Source organism: Rhizophagus irregularis, chromosome 29 (genome assembly GCF_026210795.1).
Source record: "Rhizophagus irregularis chromosome 29, complete sequence".
Taxonomy (NCBI): Eukaryota; Fungi; Glomeromycota; class Glomeromycetes; order Glomerales; family Glomeraceae; genus Rhizophagus; species Rhizophagus irregularis.
In genome coordinates this window covers 1,795,476-1,817,643 of record NC_089457.1, presented here as the reverse complement: position 1 = coordinate 1,817,643, position 22,168 = coordinate 1,795,476, and the positions used below count along the sequence as shown (strand labels likewise).

Here is a 22,168-nt window from a genome sequence, read left to right as displayed (position 1 = left end):
TATTACAACATGATTTGTGATGATTTTGATTGGCAAAATTTTGCCTATTTAGTTTATTTTTTGCAATAAAATTTCCCCTGAATTTATATAATAATTTTCTGTCAATCAGATCTTAATTTATTTTTTTATTATATTTAGTGATAATTTTTTTAATATTGCACAATTATTTTTTTATGATTAGGCACAAAGGTTTAATAGCAAAAAATAGTTTTTTACAGAAATATTTACAAATTGTATGCTACAAGATCTGATAAATATAAAAATTTTTTTTTAATATCAGTATTACACAGTTAATTTATTATAAATATATTACAGCAAAGTAGCTGTATACAATACTGCATAAAAAAATTTTATGCTGTACAGTAATTTTTTAATGAAAAAAAACACTGTATTTGATGATCAAATTATAATAGATAGAATTGAAATTGACATTAACTAATTTAAAATTTCAGAGGGGGATCAACTACATTTTTCACCTGCTGATTACTTGGCCATTTTTCCAGCAGAGGTTGCTGAAGGAAAAACTTTGGTTTTTTTCACTTGAATGGTTGTAGAGTGCTTTTATTATTTGATTTAGACTTCTAAGTCATTCTTTCAAAGCTAAACAAGCAGGCTTTTAACTCGAAAGTTTTGGTGAAATTACAAAACTATGGAGCAGTTCTCACCAAAAGTAATCTTACTTCTGCAAAGCTTTTCTTCCACCAGGTTCCTGAAAGTTGTAACAGTTACGCATTGGGCGGCTGGGCTTTAAACTCTGCACTAGTGTGAAGCTTTCCTATTAGTTTCTTTACTTTTAGTAGCATAGTGAAAGTTTTTCCCATGGAGTATCAGTTGAAGTTAGTGGGGTCACTTAGGAAGCAGGCTTTTTCTTTTTTATCAGTTAAAGTTATAGGAGTTGTAGTGGTAGACGGTGGCTTGGTGTTTATTACCCTTTTTACTCAGTTTTTCACTTAGGGGTTTTCTGAGGTTATGACTTCCTTTTTGTTTTTTAGTTTTTTCATTTTCCTGGAATTTCAGCGTTTTTACTCTTAGTTCACTTTTGGGGGAGCTGGGGTACTGAAATGTCGATCATCTGGGCTGAAGGTTTGATATTACTTAACTTTTTTGGATTTATGTACAGTGCACGTCATCTATACTCTACATTGATTTTACCCTTTTTTAAAATTTTATAACCCTTAAAATTCAAATGATATAAAAAATCTAAACCACAAATATGAAACTTTGAGACACAAAGAACTGTTATTGTGGTTTACTTTTTTCCAATAACAAATCTGTCAATAGTTATAAAGTTTTGAAGTTAGGTCAATTTATTAGTAAAGCCAGAAATTCGGAATTATAATTTTGGCCAGAATTAGTTCAGATTTTGTAATTCTGGCCAAAATTAGTAAATCACGTGAAATGTCGTGAAACACATCGCATCTCTTTTTTTTGATCGATTGCAAATTTTTTCTCTTTAAAACAAAATAACACGTTCATCAAAAAAACGCCATATTGCTTTAGCTAAATCTCATACTGCCAATGGTATTTTTACTGCTGAAAATCGTAATAAAACAAATTTTAAGGAAGAAATAAGAGAAATTGAAGATTTTTTAGAAGAAGATTGGGGTGATGATGATGATAGTGAATGGGAAGAAGATATAGATCTAACGTTATCAGAAGCTAATTATAAAAGGCTTTTGGAATTAGAATTAATATGGAAGAAAGATGCTCACTTGGAAAAAAAAACACGCAGACCATATCTAACTGGATTAACTAAAAAATCTACATTTTATGATAATTATGGACCAAGTGGAAAATGGACTAAAGCTGAAGAGGGTACATCAAAATTAACGAGTTTTTTTAGCCCAAAAAATAAAGAAATAGAAATTCTTACAGAAGATGATGGATGGAATTTTAAAGGAGTTGAAGTTAAAATCGAAGATTTAAAGGAAGAATTAAGGAGAGATCAATACAAAATGTCAGTAATTGAATATAATAAAAAAAGAGCAATATTTGAAATGTTAAAACAAATTAAGAGACAGATCGTCATTCAATCGGAAAAAATGATCGACATTCTATAATTAATTTTACGGGCTTTGTAATTAATAAAAAAAAATTTTTTGGAATTTCTTGTTCTTTACTATAATTTTTTTTCCAATAAGTAAAAAAAAACAGTATACAATAACTTTCACGTCCAAAAAAAATATTTCATAAACTTGCACTATAGTAAATAAAAAACAAATATGTAGTTTTAGTAGAAACTGTACAAGTTTAACAAAGAATGTGAATATTAAAAAGATTCAAATAAAACTAAATAAAGATTTAAAAACTAAATAAAAAACCAAATATAGCTTAGTTACAGTGCGAAAAATGTTCAAAAATTTTTCATCCAATATTTGGGTTAATAGGAAATTTACCGTCGGAATCTTGCGTTCCTACATAGAAAAGTCAAAGACGCGAAACTCTAGCGATTTCAAACTTTGCAAGTGGCTTAGCTAGGATTGTCACTATTAATTACCGTCTTTAAAATTTGTGTATCATATCACATGATGATATGACAATCCGGTAAAAAAGGAGTATTAGCCATTTTTAGCGATAATTTGCATAAATCGGCATTATTAAAATTCTCCAGTTGAGTGGCGATTTGTCCCTTAAATTTAAAGAAAATGAAAAAGGATTAATAAAAGCAAGTATTGAAGTTGCAGAATTGGTCTTTATTGAAAGTCGTCCATATAAAGCACTATATATTAGAGTTTGAGCAAAATATTGGCTTCAACATTTTTAACTTCCACCAACCTTCCAAGGTAAACATCAAAAAATTATTCGATTAGTTTGATGAAGATGTTGCAGCAAAATGTCAAGCCTGGATTCGTAGCCAGGGAAGACATACAACACCAAAAAAGTTCAAAGAATTTGTTGAACAAACTCTTTTACCTGAAACTGGAATTACTAAACAAAAAACTATTTCTGATTCTACTACAAGACGGTAGTTAAATGTATTAGGTTTTTTTCATCAACAATAAAGGCAAGGAGTATATTATAATGGACACGAAAGAAAAGATGTAGTGAAATACTGAAAAATATTTCTAGAAGAAATGGATAAATATGAACCATATATGGCAAGTTATGAAGGAGAAACAATGGATAAAATCTTGCCAAATCTTCAAAATAGTGAAAAAGAACATATTTTGGTAACATATGATGAGTGCATTTTTTATTCTAATGATGGTAAGCGTGGAGTATGGGCAAAAACAGGTGAATTGCTATTACAAAAAAAAGGGAATGGTCGATCAATTATGGTAAGTGAATTTTTAATAAAAGCATGTGGACGGCTTAAACTAAATGCTCAAACAATTGAAAATTACCCTAATATCCCACAAGAAGCTCACGTTTATTTAATTCCTGGCAAAAATCAAGAAGGATATTGGACAATGAATCATTTGTTAGAGCAAGTAAAATTAAAAGCAATTCTGATTTTTGAGGCCTTATTTTCCACCTGTATTGCTGTATTTGCATTTGATAACAATTCAAACCATGCTGCATTTTTCCAGATGCACTTGTAGCGAGCAAAATGAATCATTTTCCAGGTGGAAAACAACTGGTAATGCAAAGTACAACTTGGGGAGACAATAATCAACAAGATATGTGTTTTCTAAATGATTATTTTGATGAAAAATTGTGCAGAAAACCTAAGGGAATGAAACAAATACTTTTAGAAAGAGGAAAATGGAAGGAGGGGTTGAGAGCAAATTGTCAATTATGTAAAAATGGAGATAAAGATCCCAACCGAGTTGATTGTTGTGCAAGACGAATTATATCATTGGAACCAGATTTTGTGGCTCAAAAAGGTGCATTACATGAAATTATTTCAACGGCAGGTCACAAATGTGTATTTTATCCCAAATTCCATTGCAAGTTTTTGTTAAATTGCATTGGCGATTGTGACGTTGAGCCCACAAAAATTTACACGTTGAAAAACTGCAATTATTTCAGGGTAGATTGCAAAAAACAGTTCCTTTAGGTTTAGATTCTGTTAATTTAACTACAATCAGAAAATTTGCAAGAAAGACGTGGCATTACATGGATATTTACCGTAAAGAAATTGAAGGAAAGTTAGCAGAATATGCTGTGAAAAAATATAAATCCCACAGACATGTTCTTGATAATATTTTAGAAGAATTAAATAAAGTTGAAATATAAAAAATGCGATAAATTTCTTTTTTTAAACAGAATTTAATTGGTTAAAATTATGTGTAATGTGACTAATGTCACGTGTTTTTGCCATGAATTTTGGACTATTGTAAAGTATAGGTGACGCACACTGTAGATCGGTCTATTTAGGAGAACTGATGGAATTGGTGGACTTTAGTTTTTAATTTTTACTAATCAAGTTGATCAGCAGTTGATCCATCAAAAGTACTAATATTAGATTGCTTATAATGTCATTGGCTGGATCTGGTGTATCTGCTTAGATTTAGTGAAATACTGTAGCATTGGGAAGTGCATTTCCTACCGCTGTAGACTTTCATTCCATCTCGTGTTTCCTCTATATGAGGACTTTGTAAGGATTATGAAGGGGTTTGGCTTTTGTTTTTGTTTGTTTTTAATGTTAATACAATAGTAATATGGATTCTTGAAGAAATTTGATGGTTGCATCTATACGGGTGGGTATAGCTAATTTAGAAAATAGTTTTCATTGTTGTTAACTGATTTTAATGTAAGCATATATAAACCATTAAATTATAAAATAAAAAAAAAAAAAATTTAAAATTTCAGATCTTAACTTTTTTTTTAAAAAAAAGTAGATTTAGTATTAATGATTTCAATGATATCAAATTATCTAAGCTTCTTTAAAAAAGCACTAATTTTTACTAATAACTTTTTATTGATCTTTCCATTAGTTAGTTGGATCGTTTATTATATTTCTATTGTCTCTTCTAGCCTGATTATCTTTCTTATATTCTTTAATGTCTAACTAGTATTGAAAATCTTTCTTTTTTTGGAATTCAAATGAGTTTAAGGCCTTGATATTTACATCATTGAAATTTCAAGTAAATTTCATATCTATAACTCTGTAAAATTTTCTATATTTTAAAGTATACAATTAATTTGTTGGATCCTTTACTGACAATCACTTTGAAACTCTTGCAGCTACTTAGTGTTAAATATAAAATTTGAGACAGCTTCTATATATAAGGTAAAATATTTTTTATAATATTTAGTATATATTTTAATAAATTTTATAATGTTTATATTACTTTATAATAGAAATCAGTATATAAATAGGTACCAATTAGATATTATCTGATTATATACTAATTTTTTCTATAAATTAGCATTAATTAGACTTATTGGTTAATATAAATTTATTAAAAAGTTTTAAATCAGCTATATATTAATTTGAGCATATACTGATTTATAATTCATTTTAATAATAATACAGTACATATTTAGCATTCACTGGTAAAAAAATGGTCTATCCTACACATATCCTACACATATCTTACATATATCGGGTACTCAAAATGTAGAAAATCATACACAAATAATACACATATCATACACATATCGGGTACTTATATATATAGTATACCTATCAGGTACCTGATATATGTATGATATATATATTAGTACCCGATATGTATATGATATGTGTATTATTTGTATATGATTTTCTACATTTTGAGTACCCAATATGTGTAAGATATGTGTAGGATAAATCATTTTTTTACCAGTGATTGTCTTTAGTAACTCCTATAGTATCTTTTTAAATCAGCACCTTTACATCACAAAATCCGAATTTTACTTTCAATTAATTCCTTTCCTTAATTCTGTAACTTAAGCTTAATTTAGGTTAAAATTATTATATACTCCCTTATATAATACCTGTTAACTTACAAAGTACCCACATGTTGGTGTTATTCAATGTTTAAATTGAAAGTACTATAGAGCAGTGCTATATAAGAACATATTCAGCTTGCTTCACAACAGTTCTGTATGCTTGTTTCTTGTTAATTGTAATTGAAAGGTTGTGTGTATCCCTTTTTTTTTGTATATCAAGAAACTAAGCAAAGACCATTCAGAGTTAAAGTGAAATAGTTGGGATTTAATACTTTGATTTCTAGTAAGAAAAAAACCCAATAATAAAGGCAAAATTTATAATTAATTAGTTAAGGTGAAATGTACTAGAAAGCCGCATCAGTGTTTGTGACGTGATTCTTCAGAGGTCATTCGGATCAAATCCAAATTCCTGCTATTAAATCCAATTTATCACTTTAAATTCGAATTCTAAACCAAATCGAATATCTAATATCTATAAATTTATTTCCAACCAATTCAGTCACATTTTTAAACCTTTTGTGTTTTAATTATTAAAAAGACAAAAATTATCTTTTGCAAAAGAATTAACAAAATATCTTTTTGTTCACTCTAACATATTAAAATAACTCATTTATTTCACTTTTATTAATTATTTACATGATTTTTAAAAACCGATAAATTTATTTTTTGTTAGGAAGAGGTGCGATTTTTATATCTAATTTGACATGTTGTACCTAAATGAATCTCTTTGTTATTTATCACGCCACCAAAAAACACAAATAATAAATAAAATATTTTAATAAAAACAAAAATGACCATTTCAGAATAGGTAATTCGTAGTATTTATATTAATTTTATTAGAATTTAAATGATAGATTATTAAATTTTAAATTTACAATATTTACAATTAATTTATGAAAAAAATTGTATTAAAATCAATTAAAATTTTATTAGTCAATAAAATATAGTTTATCCTAATTTTGTCCTTTTGGCACTAATAAGATTAACCAGCATCACATTCGTTCACTTGAATACTTAATTCGCTGGTATTGTAAGTTACTTGCGGGTAAATTTTGCAAGTTTTGGAAGCGTATCCTCCATAAATTAACATATTTGGAATTGTCCTTTTGACTTTTTTTATACTGTTAACGATATTCTTTACTGAATTCTATGTTTATGGATAGAGCTGATCTCAGATTCTGGTATTTCTACTTTACTAATTTCATCACGGAGTTTTGAATAATACGTTCCTTTTCATCATCATTTTCTAAAAAATCCAAGTTCTTATAATAAGATCTAGCAAAACTGTCATTAAAACCAGTAATAAACCAACGCATTGTATATATTTGGTTATTTTCTCTAAAACACCTGTTGTGTCTAATAAATTTTTAATTCATCATTCCACAATCCACATCTGATTGTGCGTAGCTAAATCAAAAATCCTTAAATTTCTGGTTAAGGCCCTTAATAAAGTCTACAAGTCTCTTTGCAAGACTAGCTTTTATGTCATGACTTTTAAAAAACTCCTTTTAGACGTAAAGTTAACATTGTATACTTTGTATTTGGTAATAAATTTAACTTGTCCTATATAATAGCTTTATGTAACATGCTTTAATACTAAAAGGTACTAAAAGGTACTAAAAGGTACAGAATTGATATTACCAATCTCATGTCTCAAAGATATGGAAAGATGTGAAAAACATCTTATCTTTATATACATGGGGGAGTAATTATTTCAAATAATTCGGCAGCATCAAGGTGGCGTGATGGTGAAATACATTACACCAAATTTTCATATGAAAATAGTATTACACCAGCATTACACCGGTTAATGCCGAATTGGTGTAATGTGCCGTAATATTTCGGCATGGCTTTGAAGTTTGAACCCCATGTATAGTATGGAATTGGTCAATCTTTCATGTCTTTTAATATCAATACTTTAGTCTATTATAGTAGAGTGAATAAAAAAAAACCGAAAATAATCTCAAAATAATCATTCTTATTTAACAATTAGCATTGACAATTTAAAGTTGAAAATTTTGTAATGTTTTTTACGAAGCAAAAATTGCAAGACAATAAAACAAAGTTTGAGTTTAAAAACTTTTACAAATATGCAATGGACCAGTGATATAAAGTAACTTTAAATGAACGAAATATTCCAGAAAAGAGTTTTCAGAGTCCAAAATCATATCGTAGACGATTTTTAAGATAAAATGACTTTTGACACCGCAAAAACAACCATGATCCCTGTAAATACGATCCCAAAAAATATGAAGAATTTCTTGGGAATATCACCGAAATAAAGAAGTGAAAAGAGCCAATATGGTATATTTTCCGAAACGTTAGTTAATACTCATTTTAATAGATGCAAGATTTTATTTAATGACAGTACTTAATGGTTTATTCCATTGTTTTTCTTAGTTGTTAAGGATCAGATTAGACAATAGGTAAAAACAGGGGCTATTGAAACTATTGCTAACGGGGTGATAAAATTCTAACATTACATTCTGTGAAATGTACAGTATACTAATTTATGCATTGCGATTTAACAGCATTTTAGGATTAAGAAACATTGGAAACATTAGTTCTATTTCTCTACCCATCAATATGTAATTCAAAGATGTTTTTTATTAATTATTGATTAGAGTTTCCAGAACTCTAAGGAAATGAATACATGGTCAATAATTATTACGTAACCCTTTTTTTTTATACGAAGCAAAATCTACTGCGGCATAGCAGAACTTTATATCACATGATACATATGACGTATTAAGTTTCGTTGAGGAAATAATCTCATATCCACTGGGGCCTTTACATCCTACAATAATATCAATTATCTACTTTACATTTTCTTCAGAGCATATCATGATATTCTTTGTTTAGCGTTTACTTCTGTTAATACAATATAAAATAAACATAAAGAATTGCCATTAGCTGAAAATAAGATAACAAATGTAATTATTAACTTGAGTTCTTCTTTATGCTGTACCTGGCGAGACTATTCTAAATGCACTTTAGAGTTTATAAAGAACAATATAAAAAATATGACAAAAATTTGCTAATAAGTAAATCCTGTGACTGATGTGCAATCAATATTACGAGATTTTCCCTCAATAATACGTGGAAACCTTTTGACTGCATAATTAACACGTCATGAGTCCTGACACTTGTTCGCTAGGAAACATCTTTTTGAATGATGTATAGATTTTTTTTTCTTACATTGGTAAAGATTTTGAACAACAATAGCAATTGACGCATTTATATTCACATTGAACCATGAGTTGAATTACTCATATTTACGAATTCATCAAATTTCATATAATCTTTTAATGCAACTGTAAATTGTATAATTTTTTATGAATAAATAGGGATAATAAGTTCATATAAAATTGACCTATAAATTTGATATAGAATTCAGAACCAAAAATGTTTGAGAAGATAAAAATACCAACAATATTACAAATTAAAAGTATTATACTTTATATATACAAAATTAAGATAAAATAATTGGATAAATATTGATGCGAGGATGTGTAATAGATTGACATAACGGTAATTCATTTTAAAATTAATAAGTAAATCGGAAAAAAGAAACGTAGATTCCGATTAGTAATCCGATCATTCACACGCGTCACACTCGTGTTCTTCATTACTTTTTCATTTGCATTTGGAAACTTGATTCAAATCCTGGTATTATAAACTAGTAATACTTACTTTATTGGAAAATTTTCTAATTTATTTCTTAAATTAGATTAAATTACATTATTATTTAATTAAATGTTTTTTTTTTAATAAAATGATATTCCTATAAATTAAATTACTTAAATAGAAAGAATTTCTTGTTTTATGAATTACATAATTAAAGAAAACCGCAGTAAGAAAATCAGGTTGCGTAACGGAATATTTGTAACATAAATAAAAATCAATATTTATTATTATTATTATTATTTATTATTATTATTAATATTAATATTAAAATTATTTATATGTTTATAATAATAATAATGATGAATTGAAAAGCATATGGATATTTCATCATCTTTAATCCCCATATTTTCAGTATTAAATATTTTTTCACACACGTTCACAAGCTAAAATGATTTCTTTAAAATTTATTGGCGTAAATTATTTTCAGTAAAAAATCGTATGACAGTTTTATGATAAACTTGATTTGTATATATTTCATATGTTCATAACTGATTTATAACGGATTTACGAATTTATAACTGATCGTTGTAAATTTCGGTATAAATTTATTTATATAAAAAAGATTTCCAGGTTTCATACATTCATACAATTATTATTAATCTATTTTAAATGGTTAAAAAGTGTCAGATGGTATGACAATTCCTTGAATGTAACAGACTAAAAAAAAGTCGATTTCATCATAATTGATAATATATCCAAAAAAAGTAAAGATGTTATCTAATCTAATCAAATAAAGCATTTTTTTTACTAATTTGGTCAGAAAAAAAGGGTTTTTATCAATAATCTTGTTTGATACTAGTTTTATTATTATTGTTATCTTCCCCACTTTTTTTTTGTAAAAAAAAAATCTTTTTTTATTTTTTTTTTAAAACTCTCGATTTTTTTTGAAAAAAATTCTCGTTTTTTTTTTTGGGAAGCGATATCTTATTTAGATTAATTAATTAATTTAGATTATCAAAAAAATCAGATTTCATTTGAAGTTATTACACTCGTGAGTTCGCGTGAGAGAATCTTGTGATATTCTAATCATTTTTTTTTCTTTTTTTTTTACGTACTTATGATGATGAAGAATGAATTAAAAAAACAAAAAAAGAAAAGTTAATCTGCATTTATTCCATTTACTCCATTTACTCCACAAAAAAAAATAATGTGTAATAATAATAAACAAAATATTATTAATCAAAATAATTCATTAAATATTTTATTATTATTATATTCTTACTGTACATATAATTTTTTTTTTTTTTTTTTGAAACTCTTTGTTTGGTATTTGTGAATTATTTGTTGTACAATATGGTGATTTTCATTTTACCCATTTTTTTTTTCATCTCTGATTCTCAAATATATTTCTTTTTCACGCCAAGAAATCCCAAATTTGAACTTTCCTTACATAATTATGCATAAAAATTGAACAAATTTTTTAAGCCACGTATTACAAGAAATAAATTGCGGATTATTTAACGGATCTTTCTTCAAAAAATTCCCCTTAAACAAGTTTTTTTCTTACTTTTCCACGTTTTACTTTTTTTTTACATCCTTTCCCTCCCAATTCCCTTTTGATTATAAAGGTCGTAATTAATTAACTATCCTTTTTTTGGTATATGCTAAAATTCATGTGATAAAGATGATTATTTCCTGGATCGACTAACTAATTCCTTTTTCTTTTTATTGTAACTACCCCAAATATTTACATGTAACTGTAATTTTGTTATAGTGTATTAGCCGAATATATTTGTTTGAATAACTATTATATAAAAAGGAGCCTCATTTTAAATCAAAAAAAAACGAAAGGCAGTGGTTCCCTTTCAAAATTTAGGATAAAGTTTCTTTTATTTTTTTTTTATTTTATTCGTATAAAAAAGTTGTAACCCATTTTTACTTTATAAACTTTATAAAAATGCCGATTCAAGAAGAGAATGACAATATCTTTACTAAACAAGAAGAAATTACTAAAGAATTTCAACGAGACGACTCAACGTCTTCTCCTATTTTAACTGATGATATTGCCACTACTATTAATAATTGTGATAATATTATTTCACGTTTCAGTTTAATACCCCCTCCTTCAGAAAAATTTCAACTTCCTAAAGATTTAACAAATATTACGTCACCGGTTCTTCGTAGAAAACGTCCTCAAAATTTGTACAACAAGGATGTGAATGTTATTGAAACTGAAAATGTTGATGCTGTCGTTGAATGTTCAACTGATAATAATGAAGTTACTACTTCACTTGTTCTTAAATCTCATTCGGATCTTGCATTAACTATAGATAGGGTAACTACAGCTTCTCGTGCTGGTTTAGATTTGGCTGGTATTTTTACTGGTTTGGCCTTTGAAGCCGCAAAATTATCCACAAAAGCTAGTTTGGGAATTGCAAAAACAATTACTGGTGTAATGTCTGATAGATTGGTTCAAACTATGTCAAATGATGGTAGTGGAAGGTACGTTTTTTTTTTTTTTTTTTGATCGTAGCTTATTATATCTTCACTTCTCTCACATAATTCCTCATCCCTCTTCATTTGATTACCTTTTTTTTTTTTTTTTTCTTTTAATAAAGTCAAAAATATTTTTTTATTCCTAGAATTATTGGTACATCAACGAATTTATTACATCGTACATTAAATTTAACAGAACAAATAGCTTTGGCTGGTTTAGAATTTACATCTGATACAATACAATTCGCTTTCGGTACCGCAAATGAATCAATGACTCTCATTGATACATTTTTTGGTACAACTGATGCTGCAAAAGCTTTGGCTGAATTTGTTCAATTAGTAAAAAGGGAATTTAATATAAGTTATGAAAAAGATGATAATTTAGAGGATAATCTTGGTGCTTTTGGAGCTTTTCGTGTGATAAAATCATTAACAGCTTGGGCTTGTTTACAATATGTTACAACTAATCGTATGGAAAGAGGTTTCACAGGTTGGAAAAGGGTTAAATTAGTTGATATATCTGATATGTATGATTGGGTTTACGTAACAAAAAATGAAGCAGAAGAAAATATTTATGATGAATTAGAATATTTGTTACTTGAAGAAGAAGAAGGTGATGAAGAAATGGTTATTATAAAATCTAATAAATCTAATAATATAGTTATAGGTGAATTAACACCAAAAGAAGAGATACCAGAATTTAGGTTTAATATATCAGATGAAAGATCAAAACGTTTAAGTGATATTTATTTAGATGCTACAAAAAGATTAAGTAACCCTTATTTAGAAGAATTTGATTATCAAACAAAGGATGAAAAATTATTTTCTTTACTTCATAATTTAAAAAGATATTCAAAATTTAGTAGTAGCGCTTACGATTTTAAAACTGCCATTATTGGTAAAATCCCTTTTCCACAATTTCCAGTTAAATCCCCAATATGGAAAGAACGTGGTAGATTACATAGGTTTGCATTTGCCAGTAATACCGATTTACCATTTGATAGTATAGTAGATTCTTCACATACAAAAGCACCAAAAAATCCGAGTAATTATCAACCTTCTTATTTCATAATAAGAGATCATACTACAGAAAGTATTATATTGGCCCTAAGAGGTACCATGAGTATACATGATTTAATCGTTGATCTTACTTGTGAATATGAAGATTTTCAATTTCCTGAAGATATACAACGTGGTATTGAAACGAAACATAAAGTTCATAAAGGGATATTTCAAGTTGCAAAAGGTCTTGCTGAACCTGGTAAAAGTGGTGTTTACGAAGTAATAAAAAGAGAATTAGAAGCCAATGAAGGTTATGGTTTAGTATTAGTTGGTCATTCACTTGGTGCTGGTAAGTTAATAATCTTTAATAAACTTTTAAGTAAACCATAAGAATTAGGAATTAAATACTTTATTTTTTTTTTTTAGGTGTTGCAAGTTTATTAGCAATATTACTCGCTTCACCAAAGACTCGACAAACGACAGTATGGTCAGGTCTCCCGCGTGGTCGTAGAGTACATGCATACTCATTCGCTACTCCATGCGTGATGTCCGCCGAATTATCAAAAATAGTACGCCCTCTTGTAACTTCTGTAGCTTATGGTAATGATGTGGTTTGTAGATTATCATTGGGTCATGTTCAAGATTTGAGAGATATGGTAAGATTTTTGGGATCTAATAAGAAAAATCAAGAAGGACAAGAGACAGCAAGTAAAGTTTTAAAGAAAATATTAGATTATCAAAGTAGAACATTTAATGAAAAGACTGAAGAAGGTAGAAAAGAGAAAGAAGAATTCGAAAATTATTTTTGGAAAACAAGACAAGATGTTTACAAATATATGCAAAATGAAAAATTGTATCCTCCTGGAAAAGTTTATTGGATTGTTGGTAGTGATAGAAAACCATATTGTGATGCTGATGATGAAGATGAAGAACCGGATGGGGAGTTATTTGAAAAGAAAAGTAGTAAACAATACAATATGGTGGAAATTGATGATGTCCAACAAGTTTTTAGCGAAATTTGGTTTTCTCCTCATATGATGATTGATCATTTCCCCTATATGTATGGTAAGTAGGAAGGAGCGATTCAATTTAACAAAATTTTTTTTTTCATGTATTTTTTTTCCTAATCAAATTTATTCCAATTTTATAGAAAACGTGTTAAAGAAATTATGAAAAAAAAATGCAAATTGTATTTTTTTTTTTTAATTTTCGAACGTTTATTTAAATGTCATAATTTCATTTATCATTCATTAATTAAACATGAACATTCTATCCATTAATAATCTATATAAATTTTGTATATCCTTATTTTGTATAAATTTCAATGTACGCAATTTATTCAAAAGAATTAATTTGAATTTTATTAATCCTAAGATTCAAATTTTTTTTTTCCATCTTTTTATTAATTGTAAAATAAAATAAAAAAAAAGAATATTATTATATATAAAATAAATTTAATATACACTATATATTCAATATATTAATATATTTTATCTATATGATATCGTTTATGAAACCTTTTAAATACCATTTATAACTTTTATAACTGAAAAAGGTTAATAAAATTTGCACTATTGTTTCAGGACAAAGTTCGAACGATTTAACTGATTGAACAATTAATGCAACTATCAAATGAACAAGCAACTACGATTGGGTAAGATCATAATTCGTTCTTTGCAGATTGCAGCAGGTTTACCGACGATCTAATAAATCTAACCCAACTTTTTTTCAGTTCCCATACAAGTTCCCATTAGTTCCCATCATTATGTACAACACAGATCATCTGAATGATACTCTTTTGAGTAATTTATTTTTCGAATAAATAGTTATCTTTGTCGTTTTAATTTCAATAATAGTAATAGTTCACTATGAATGTTAAGACAACTTCTACATTTCGAGCAATTAGTAAGACAAGAAGTACGAATTTATTTCGTTCATTACGTTATATATATAATACATCAAAATTAGACGCGACACCAACGACAGAACATACACCTTCCTCTTCTAGTTCTTCAGCTACTAATCCAGTGCCACCACCGCTGTCATCTATATCAAATGGAGCAAGTACATCGAAACAAATTAGGATAACTGCTAAATATTCATTAAAGTTACATCCTAAATTTGGTAAAAATCAAAATTTACCTATAGATCATGAATTTAATGAACGGTTAAGAAAATTGTTAAATAATTTTCACGCTCCTATACGATACGCGATCGCATATGGTAGTGGTGTATTTCCACAAAAAGGTTACAATTATGATGAGGTAATTTAACGAATTTATCTTTTATTAAAGGGAAATAAATATTAAACAAAACAATTAATTAATTCATTATGAAATTTTTTGTAGAATAAACCTATGATCGATTTTATATTTGCAGTTGGACATACACAACATTGGCATTCATTAAATATTAATCAAAATAGAAAACATTATAGTTATCTTGGTACTTTAGGTAGTGGTGCTGTAACTATGTTACAAGAGAATTTAGGTGCTGGTGTTTATTATAATCCATATGTTAAAATCGATGATATGGTATGTATTAAACATTTTTCATTTTCGAATTCATTCTCAAAAATACTAACACACTTTTTATTTTTTTAGATGATAAAATATGGTGTTGTATCAATAGATAAAATGTGTAAAGATTTATTAAATTGGGAAACACTTTATTTAGCGGGTAGAATGCATAAACCTGTTAAGATATTAAAAGATGATCCAAGAGTTAGATTAGCGCAACAAGTAAACTTAGCGAGTGCATTACGTACTGCTTTACTTTTATTACCAAAAGATTTTACTGAAGAAATTCTTTATACTACAATTTCTTCTTTATCATATAAAGGTAAATTTTCTGTTCAAATTTTTTGTTCAAATTTTTTTTAAAGGAAGGAAGATTTATTAAAATGAAATGATTTTTTTAGGTGATTTTCGTACATATTTTGGAGAAAATCCAAATAAAATAAAGAATGTTGTATCAAAACAGATGAAACAGTTTAATTTATTATATGGAGGATTAATTCAAGGGTTACCTACGGTGAATTTTGTTGCAAATGGAATGTTACAGGTGAAACATTTTTTTAATAAAATAAAATAATTTTTTATTTTTTTATTATTAAAATTTTGTTTAAAAATTATTCTTATTAATAGCAAGATGATAGTCCAAAAGCAAAGGCACAGATGATACAAAAATTACCCAGAGTATTAAAACATAAAATACAAGAAGAACATAGGATGGTATTGGCTAGTAAAGGAATTCAATGGCCAATAGGTAAGACGTTAAAATCACGAATATGAAGAGTATGAAGGAATCGTTTAATAATATATATTTTTATTTATTTAGATGATTTAGAAGCTTGTAAAAGTATAGTTAATTCGGGGAATTATATTGAATATATTAATACTAGTAAGTTTAATATATTGATTAATGGCCATAATAACTTTTTTTTGTTTTTAATTTTAATAATTGAATTAAATTCTTTTTAGGTCTGAAAGAAATTGTATTTAGACCCACATTATCACAAAGTCTTAAAGGGATACTAACGGCTGGATTATCTAAAAGCGTAAAGTATACTTCTAGTAAAATAGGAAAATGGATTTCAAGACCACAATGAAATAAAATAATTTAATGACATTATTTAAGTTATAATTTTGTTAAATTAATAAATAGTTTTTTGACGTACCATTATCAGATCATTATAGATTTTACTGAGCGAAATTCGTGTAAAAATCGTGCAAATTCGTGTAAAATTATGCAAGAATGTACACAGTGTACAAATTATTTTAAATAATACTAATAGATATATATATATAGAATTTGTTTTTAGTATTAGTATTAGTATTGATTTATCGATTTATTATAGGTTATTTATACACTTTTATATAGAAATCTTTAGTAGACTTAATAAATAAATAAATTGGATAGACTTTATAAATTGATTTTATAATTTTTAATTTTGGCGGACTTTTTTGAATTTTAATACTTTATTTATCTTAAATGAAACTTATATTTTTAATATCATAATTTATCTTAAAAAAGTAGAAATCTTAAGCATTTTAACAATTTTATATGCACCAAATTAATAATTAGCTTGATTCCTTTTTTTTGATTCCTTTTTTTTGTTAGAGATTTTTAGAGAGATTTTGCCAGAAAAATAACCAATTCATTTGTATATATATATTATAATTTCTAGAATATAACCTTTTATAGTAGTAATAAAATGTAAATAAAATGTTTTTTAAATACACATTGTTTCCAAATCATCAATTTCTAATTTAATATCTTGTATATCTAATTTTAAATATTCTTCTTCTTCTAAATAATCATAAGCATCTTTTAATAAATCTTCAATTTGATTTTGAGATGATTGAATAGTAAAATTCATTTCTTTTTCTTTTTGATCTAATAAAATGATTAATTCATCTAATGATAGATTATCAAAACAAATATCAACCTGGATATCAGATGAATTTGATAATCTTTCTTCAGATGATAAAGCCGAAAATTTTTTTTCATCATCAAATTGATTATCGAAATTATTACTTTTTTTTGAAGAAGAAAGAGAATTATTATTTTTATTTAACTTATAAGGACAAGAAGAATTCTTTTTAATAATCTTGTTACTTTTTGTTGAAAAATTATTATTATTATTATTAATGTTATTATTGTTATTATTTTTTTTATTACTTTTAATATTATTGGGACTTTTTTGTTGTTTTTGTTGTTTTTGTTGTTGTTGTTGATGTTGTTGTTGAACTTTTTTATTATTAACTTCGTTATTATTATTATTATTATCGATCAATTCATTATTATTTTTTTGTAATAAGATAATTTTTGATCTAATCTTATTTAATTGAATTAAAGTATTTAATTCTAATTCACTTGCTTCATCCTTAATTTTTTTAGCCAATTCTAATTTACATAATAATTCTCTTTCAATAAAAGCTCTTTTAAATAATAATTTTAATTCTAAATGTTCAACTTGTTTATATAATAATGAAAGTTTACGATGATGTTTTTTTGTTTGTTTATTTGGTGGAGGTTCTTTTGGTAATTTTGAAGAAAAAATAGAAGAAGAAGAAGAAGAAGAAGATAATGATGTTGATGATGAAATCATAGTATTATTATTATTATTATTATTATTATTTATTGAAGAAATTGGTGATAAGGATGATGAAATTGATGATAGGATCGGTGATATCGTTGAAGGTGTAATGGAATTTGTTAATGTTGTTAATAATGTTAAAGAATTATTTAATACGTTTCTTTGTTTCGTCATGATTTTTGATTTTTTTGGAATGTTTTGGATGTTTTGGATGTTTTTGGATATGAGAAAAAAAAAATTGCGAAAAAAATGTTGTGAAGAAAAAAAAATTTTTTGTTGCGTGTAAAAAAATTTTATGTTGCGAAAAAAAAAATATTTTTTAAATGTTTTGCGAAAAAAAGAAATTTTTGTAATACGAAAAAAGTGTGTAAATTTTTTAAGTGTATAAAAAAAAGGTGAAATTTTTTAGTGTAAAAAATTAGTGTGTGAAAAAAAAAAGAAAATTGGAAACGTAAAAGTAAAAATATGTTTTAAAAAAATATGTTTAATACATATCAGATATATAATGTTGACTTTTGATTGGATAATTAAAGTAATGTTTAGGAAAACAAATAGATATTTTTCTGATATATTTGGTTAAAAAAAAAACGGATCGAAAAAAAATTTGTTTTGAAAATCGGTTTTTTGAAAATCGTTTTTTTTTTGAAAATCGTTAAAAAAAAAAAAATAATAATCAAAAAGTTTTAAAGAGAGGGAAAAAAATTAAAATTTTTTTTTGGTCGTTATTTTTATATAGGTGTGTGTATATAGATAGATATAAAGAGGGGTTTTCTTTTTCATTAAAGGTATACGATATAATGATTCGGGAATTCTTAATACGAAAATTAAAATAAATATTAATAATATGAAATTACTAATATAAATTTATTTTTTTTTTTTACGAAAAGAAGACAACTTAAAAAAAAAAAACGAATTGAAAATAATTAAAAACGAATTGTGAAAAATACGAAATAAAAAAAAAAGGAAGAAAAAAAAGAGGAATAGATATAAAAAAATTTTTATTTTAATGAGTTATCGAACAAGGATAAACTAAAGAAAAAAAAAAATAGATGAAAATGAATCTGAAATCGTATATATAAAAAAAAATTTTTTTTTTTTTTTTTGTCAAAGAATCTAAATTTTTCAAAGAATCTAAATCTAAACCAAAATAAAAAAAAAATTTTTTTTTTATGCAACGTATTTTTCCGCCATTTAAAAAAAAAAAAATTTAAATTTTAAATTAATATATATATACTTTTAACAAATTTTTTTTTAAAATAAAATAATGTAATAATGTATTGTATGTAATGTACATTAATTATAGTAATAATAACTTGTTACGTTTAATGTATTATAATTAATAATGATTGTACATATGATCTTTAATTATTATAATAATTATTTTATAATATGATGTATTTTTTTTGCATGACAGGCAGATGACATTTTTCGTATATATATAAACTTATCGGAACTTTTTTTTATGACTCACAAAATGTAATTTGAAAAAAAAAAAAAGTTTATTTCTTTTATAAATGCTACAAATGGTACAAAACCGTGAAAGTTTTCTTTACAAATACTACAAATGGGTGGATAAAACCGTAATGTACAATTCGTATTTTTTTTTCTGCATATCAAAAAAATGTGAAACTAACTTTGGTAATAAAATAAATTAACAAATAAACAAATAATAAATTAAAATTTCTTTAATTAGCTTAGCCCAAGATTTTATAATTCTATATAAATAACCGCCTTGATTTATAAGAACAACAAAAAATTTTTTTTTCATGAAGATTATTATATACGTTATACGTTATATAGTTATATAGTTATATATACAGAAAATTACTATTCCATTGTTTCTTTATAGTAATAAAAAAAATGACATCATAAAACTTACGCAAGTAGCCGGCAACCGGGCAACGGATAAAACGGATAAAGCCACAAAGATTTTAGCCCCGTCTTATTTAGTTCAAGTCTAATAACCTAAAGATGGATAATCTTAATGTTGATTACAAATTTAATTTACTCTAATAGGATAATTTTAAAAATTTTTCGATCAATTAACAATTTAATTATCTCGGTAATGTAAGTAATCGGCGTACTTTTTAATTATATTTGGTAAAAAATGTAAATAACAATTATAATTATTATAATTCGCTCTTCGGTTTTTTTCGGTTGATTTCCGATTTGAACGTCATAGTGACGCCAATCAAAAGATACGCCCTGAGACAAGTTTAAATCATGATTAATGTTTATCAGTTTTTTTTTTAATATATTAAAAAATTGTAAGTTTTTTAAGGAAAAATATAATAAATAAATTTTATTTCTCCCGAGATGAGAATAATATAAATAACATGAATAATATTTATAATATTTCGTAATTGTAATACAGTAAATCTAATTGTTTTATTTATGTTACATTTAATCGTCACATTACCTTTAATTAATCACATGCAAAAACTCGTGCCTTGTGAAATGTGAATTTGTTGTACGTTACACTCGAGCGCGAATTAAGATATCAAAAGGTTAGAAAAAAGAAAATAAAATCTCTTCCCTTTATAAAAAAAAAAAATACTTTTATGGTAAAGATTTTACAAATACTTGAAATCCCGTCGTCATCGTTTAACAAATATTTTGTACGCATAAACTATAAGGTACGGTTTTTCTAAAAAATTTTTTTTTTATTATAATAATGTAAAACGGTTTTTTTATATTATCACCTTTAATAAACTTAATAAAAACGAAAAAATCAAGTTTAAAAGGAGGAAATACAAAGAATTCTTTTTTTGATTGGACAAATATTTCGTGTAACAATTTTATATTTTAAGATTTTAACCGAAGCGGCTTTTCATCTTAAGCGGGATAACGGATACCTTGCGGAAAAAGAAAAGAAAGGAAAAAGGAAAAAGGAAACCGTTTTTGGGTTTCGGATATTATAGAAAATATAAAACCTTAAATTATGCACTTTTTATTATAAAATTTTTAATTTAATTGGAAAACAATATATTCTTTTTGAAATAATGAGTTTAAATAATAATATTATTTTAAAAATATGAAGTATTATTATTATTTATTATTGTTTAATTTATTTTGTGTACACAAAAATAAAGGTACATATGAAATTTTTATTGTTTTACATTTTATATTTTTCTTACGAGATAAGAACTTGATTAACGGAAACGGTAACATGGGTAATTTTAATTCCGGTTCGTGACCTTTGGTGACATAAATCATGTGATATTTTAAAATGGTTTTAATTTATCCTTTTATGTATCAAATATATCCAAATGTAGATCTACTATATCCTTTTATGTGATATTCAATTGAAAGTGTGAAAGAGTACGAAATTTTTGTGCCGTTGATCACTGCGCCACGAACCTTTTAATGTTTTAATATGTTTTAATTGATTATAAAAGATTGATATGAACTGTTTTAAAAAATTTAAATTCAAATGCGCAAACCTTCAAATTCATAAATTTCATAAAGCATTTCTTCTAGTCCTCCTTTTTTATTTTTAGATCAACTATTAATTTAAATGTTCTCATAGTCATCATAGATTAATTAAGTATAGAGTTTTTAGATTTTAAACCAATTTAAAATCATGTAAAAAGTCATTTAAATTTAAAGTCATGTAAACTTCATGTAATGTTTCATTTAATGTAAATAAAGATTCTTAACTAAGATTCTTAACTAAGGACTCTATATTTAATAGATTTAATAGATTTAAAGTATTTTACAAGTTATCAAGTTAAATATTTGAAATCAAATCTAAAAGATTCATTAATATAATAATTGGATATTGGTAAGACTTGCAAGTTATTAAAAGAATCGAATATAAAGATAAAGATAAAGATAAAGATAATTGACCAATGAGGCATTGACCAATGAAGCATTGATAATTGATAAAGCAATATTAAATATAACAACATAATTATAACTTAAAATAATCATATATATCATGTAAAAATCCGATTATGATTAATATAAACAATTTCAATTATTAAATATGTTAGATAAATTGAAATAAAATTTATGCGATTTATATTATTTATCATTATGTTAAAAAAAGCCATGGATTTGTTAATTGGAATTTTCATTTTGATATAATTAATTATCAAGTTCAAGTTTAATAAGTGAACA

General features: G+C 25.7%; 6 protein-coding genes across 6 annotated transcripts; 5 read left to right on the top strand and 1 right to left on the bottom strand.

Annotated features, from left to right (window-relative positions):
- Positions 1-819: 819 nt before the first annotated feature.
- On the top strand, positions 820-2,060 carry OCT59_019736 (uncharacterized protein; the record flags this gene model as incomplete). The annotated part of the gene is made up of 3 exons (XM_066143755.1): positions 820-918; positions 993-1,083; positions 1,501-2,060. The coding sequence occupies 3 exons, from the start codon at positions 820-822 to the stop codon at positions 2,058-2,060; spliced, it is 750 nt and encodes a 249-aa protein (XP_066005476.1).
- A 1,014-nt stretch (positions 2,061-3,074) lies between these two features.
- On the top strand, positions 3,075-3,542 carry OCT59_019735 (uncharacterized protein; the record flags this gene model as incomplete). Its single annotated transcript, XM_066143754.1, has 1 exon — positions 3,075-3,542. The coding sequence occupies one exon, from the start codon at positions 3,075-3,077 to the stop codon at positions 3,540-3,542; it is 468 nt and encodes a 155-aa protein (XP_066005475.1).
- A 41-nt stretch (positions 3,543-3,583) lies between these two features.
- OCT59_019734 (uncharacterized protein) lies at positions 3,584-4,179 on the top strand (the record flags this gene model as incomplete). Its single annotated transcript, XM_066143753.1, has 2 exons — positions 3,584-3,868; positions 3,973-4,179. The coding sequence occupies 2 exons, from the start codon at positions 3,584-3,586 to the stop codon at positions 4,177-4,179; spliced, it is 492 nt and encodes a 163-aa protein (XP_066005474.1).
- Positions 4,180-11,293: 7,114 nt separating this feature from the next.
- On the top strand, positions 11,294-14,355 carry OCT59_019733 (uncharacterized protein). The gene is made up of 4 exons (XM_025319290.2): positions 11,294-11,949; positions 12,090-13,294; positions 13,372-14,010; positions 14,096-14,355. The coding sequence occupies exons 1-4, from the start codon at positions 11,405-11,407 to the stop codon at positions 14,116-14,118; spliced, it is 2,412 nt and encodes an 803-aa protein (XP_025174241.1). The 5' UTR covers positions 11,294-11,404; the 3' UTR covers positions 14,119-14,355.
- Positions 14,356-14,763: 408 nt separating this feature from the next.
- Positions 14,764-16,873, top strand: OCT59_019732 (uncharacterized protein). The gene is made up of 7 exons (XM_025309421.2): positions 14,764-15,209; positions 15,294-15,479; positions 15,549-15,786; positions 15,866-16,008; positions 16,092-16,212; positions 16,285-16,347; positions 16,428-16,873. The coding sequence occupies exons 1-7, from the start codon at positions 14,814-14,816 to the stop codon at positions 16,553-16,555; spliced, it is 1,275 nt and encodes a 424-aa protein (XP_025174243.2). The 5' UTR covers positions 14,764-14,813; the 3' UTR covers positions 16,556-16,873.
- Positions 16,874-17,179: 306 nt separating this feature from the next.
- On the bottom strand, positions 17,180-18,349 carry OCT59_019731 (uncharacterized protein; the record flags this gene model as incomplete). Its single annotated transcript, XM_025332283.2, has 1 exon — positions 17,180-18,349. The coding sequence occupies exon 1, from the start codon at positions 18,218-18,220 to the stop codon at positions 17,180-17,182; it is 1,041 nt and encodes a 346-aa protein (XP_025174244.1). The 5' UTR covers positions 18,221-18,349.
- Between the last annotated feature and the right edge of the window lie 3,819 nt (positions 18,350-22,168).

Bases quoted from the DNA above. Each gene is read 5' to 3' on its own strand.
- OCT59_019733 (XM_025319290.2), top strand. From the start codon at position 11,405: ATGCCGATTCAAGAAGAGAATGACAATATCTTTACTAAACAAGAAGAA. The intron at 11,950-12,089 runs GTACGTTTTTTT...TTTTATTCCTAG, and splicing joins TCAAATGATGGTAGTGGAAG to AATTATTGGTACATCAACGA. The intron at 13,295-13,371 runs GTAAGTTAATAA...TTTTTTTTTTAG, and splicing joins TGGTCATTCACTTGGTGCTG to GTGTTGCAAGTTTATTAGCA.
- OCT59_019732 (XM_025309421.2), top strand. From the start codon at position 14,814: ATGAATGTTAAGACAACTTCTACATTTCGAGCAATTAGTAAGACAAGA. The intron at 15,210-15,293 runs GTAATTTAACGA...AATTTTTTGTAG, and splicing joins AAGGTTACAATTATGATGAG to AATAAACCTATGATCGATTT. The intron at 15,787-15,865 runs GTAAATTTTCTG...TGATTTTTTTAG, and splicing joins TTCTTCTTTATCATATAAAG to GTGATTTTCGTACATATTTT.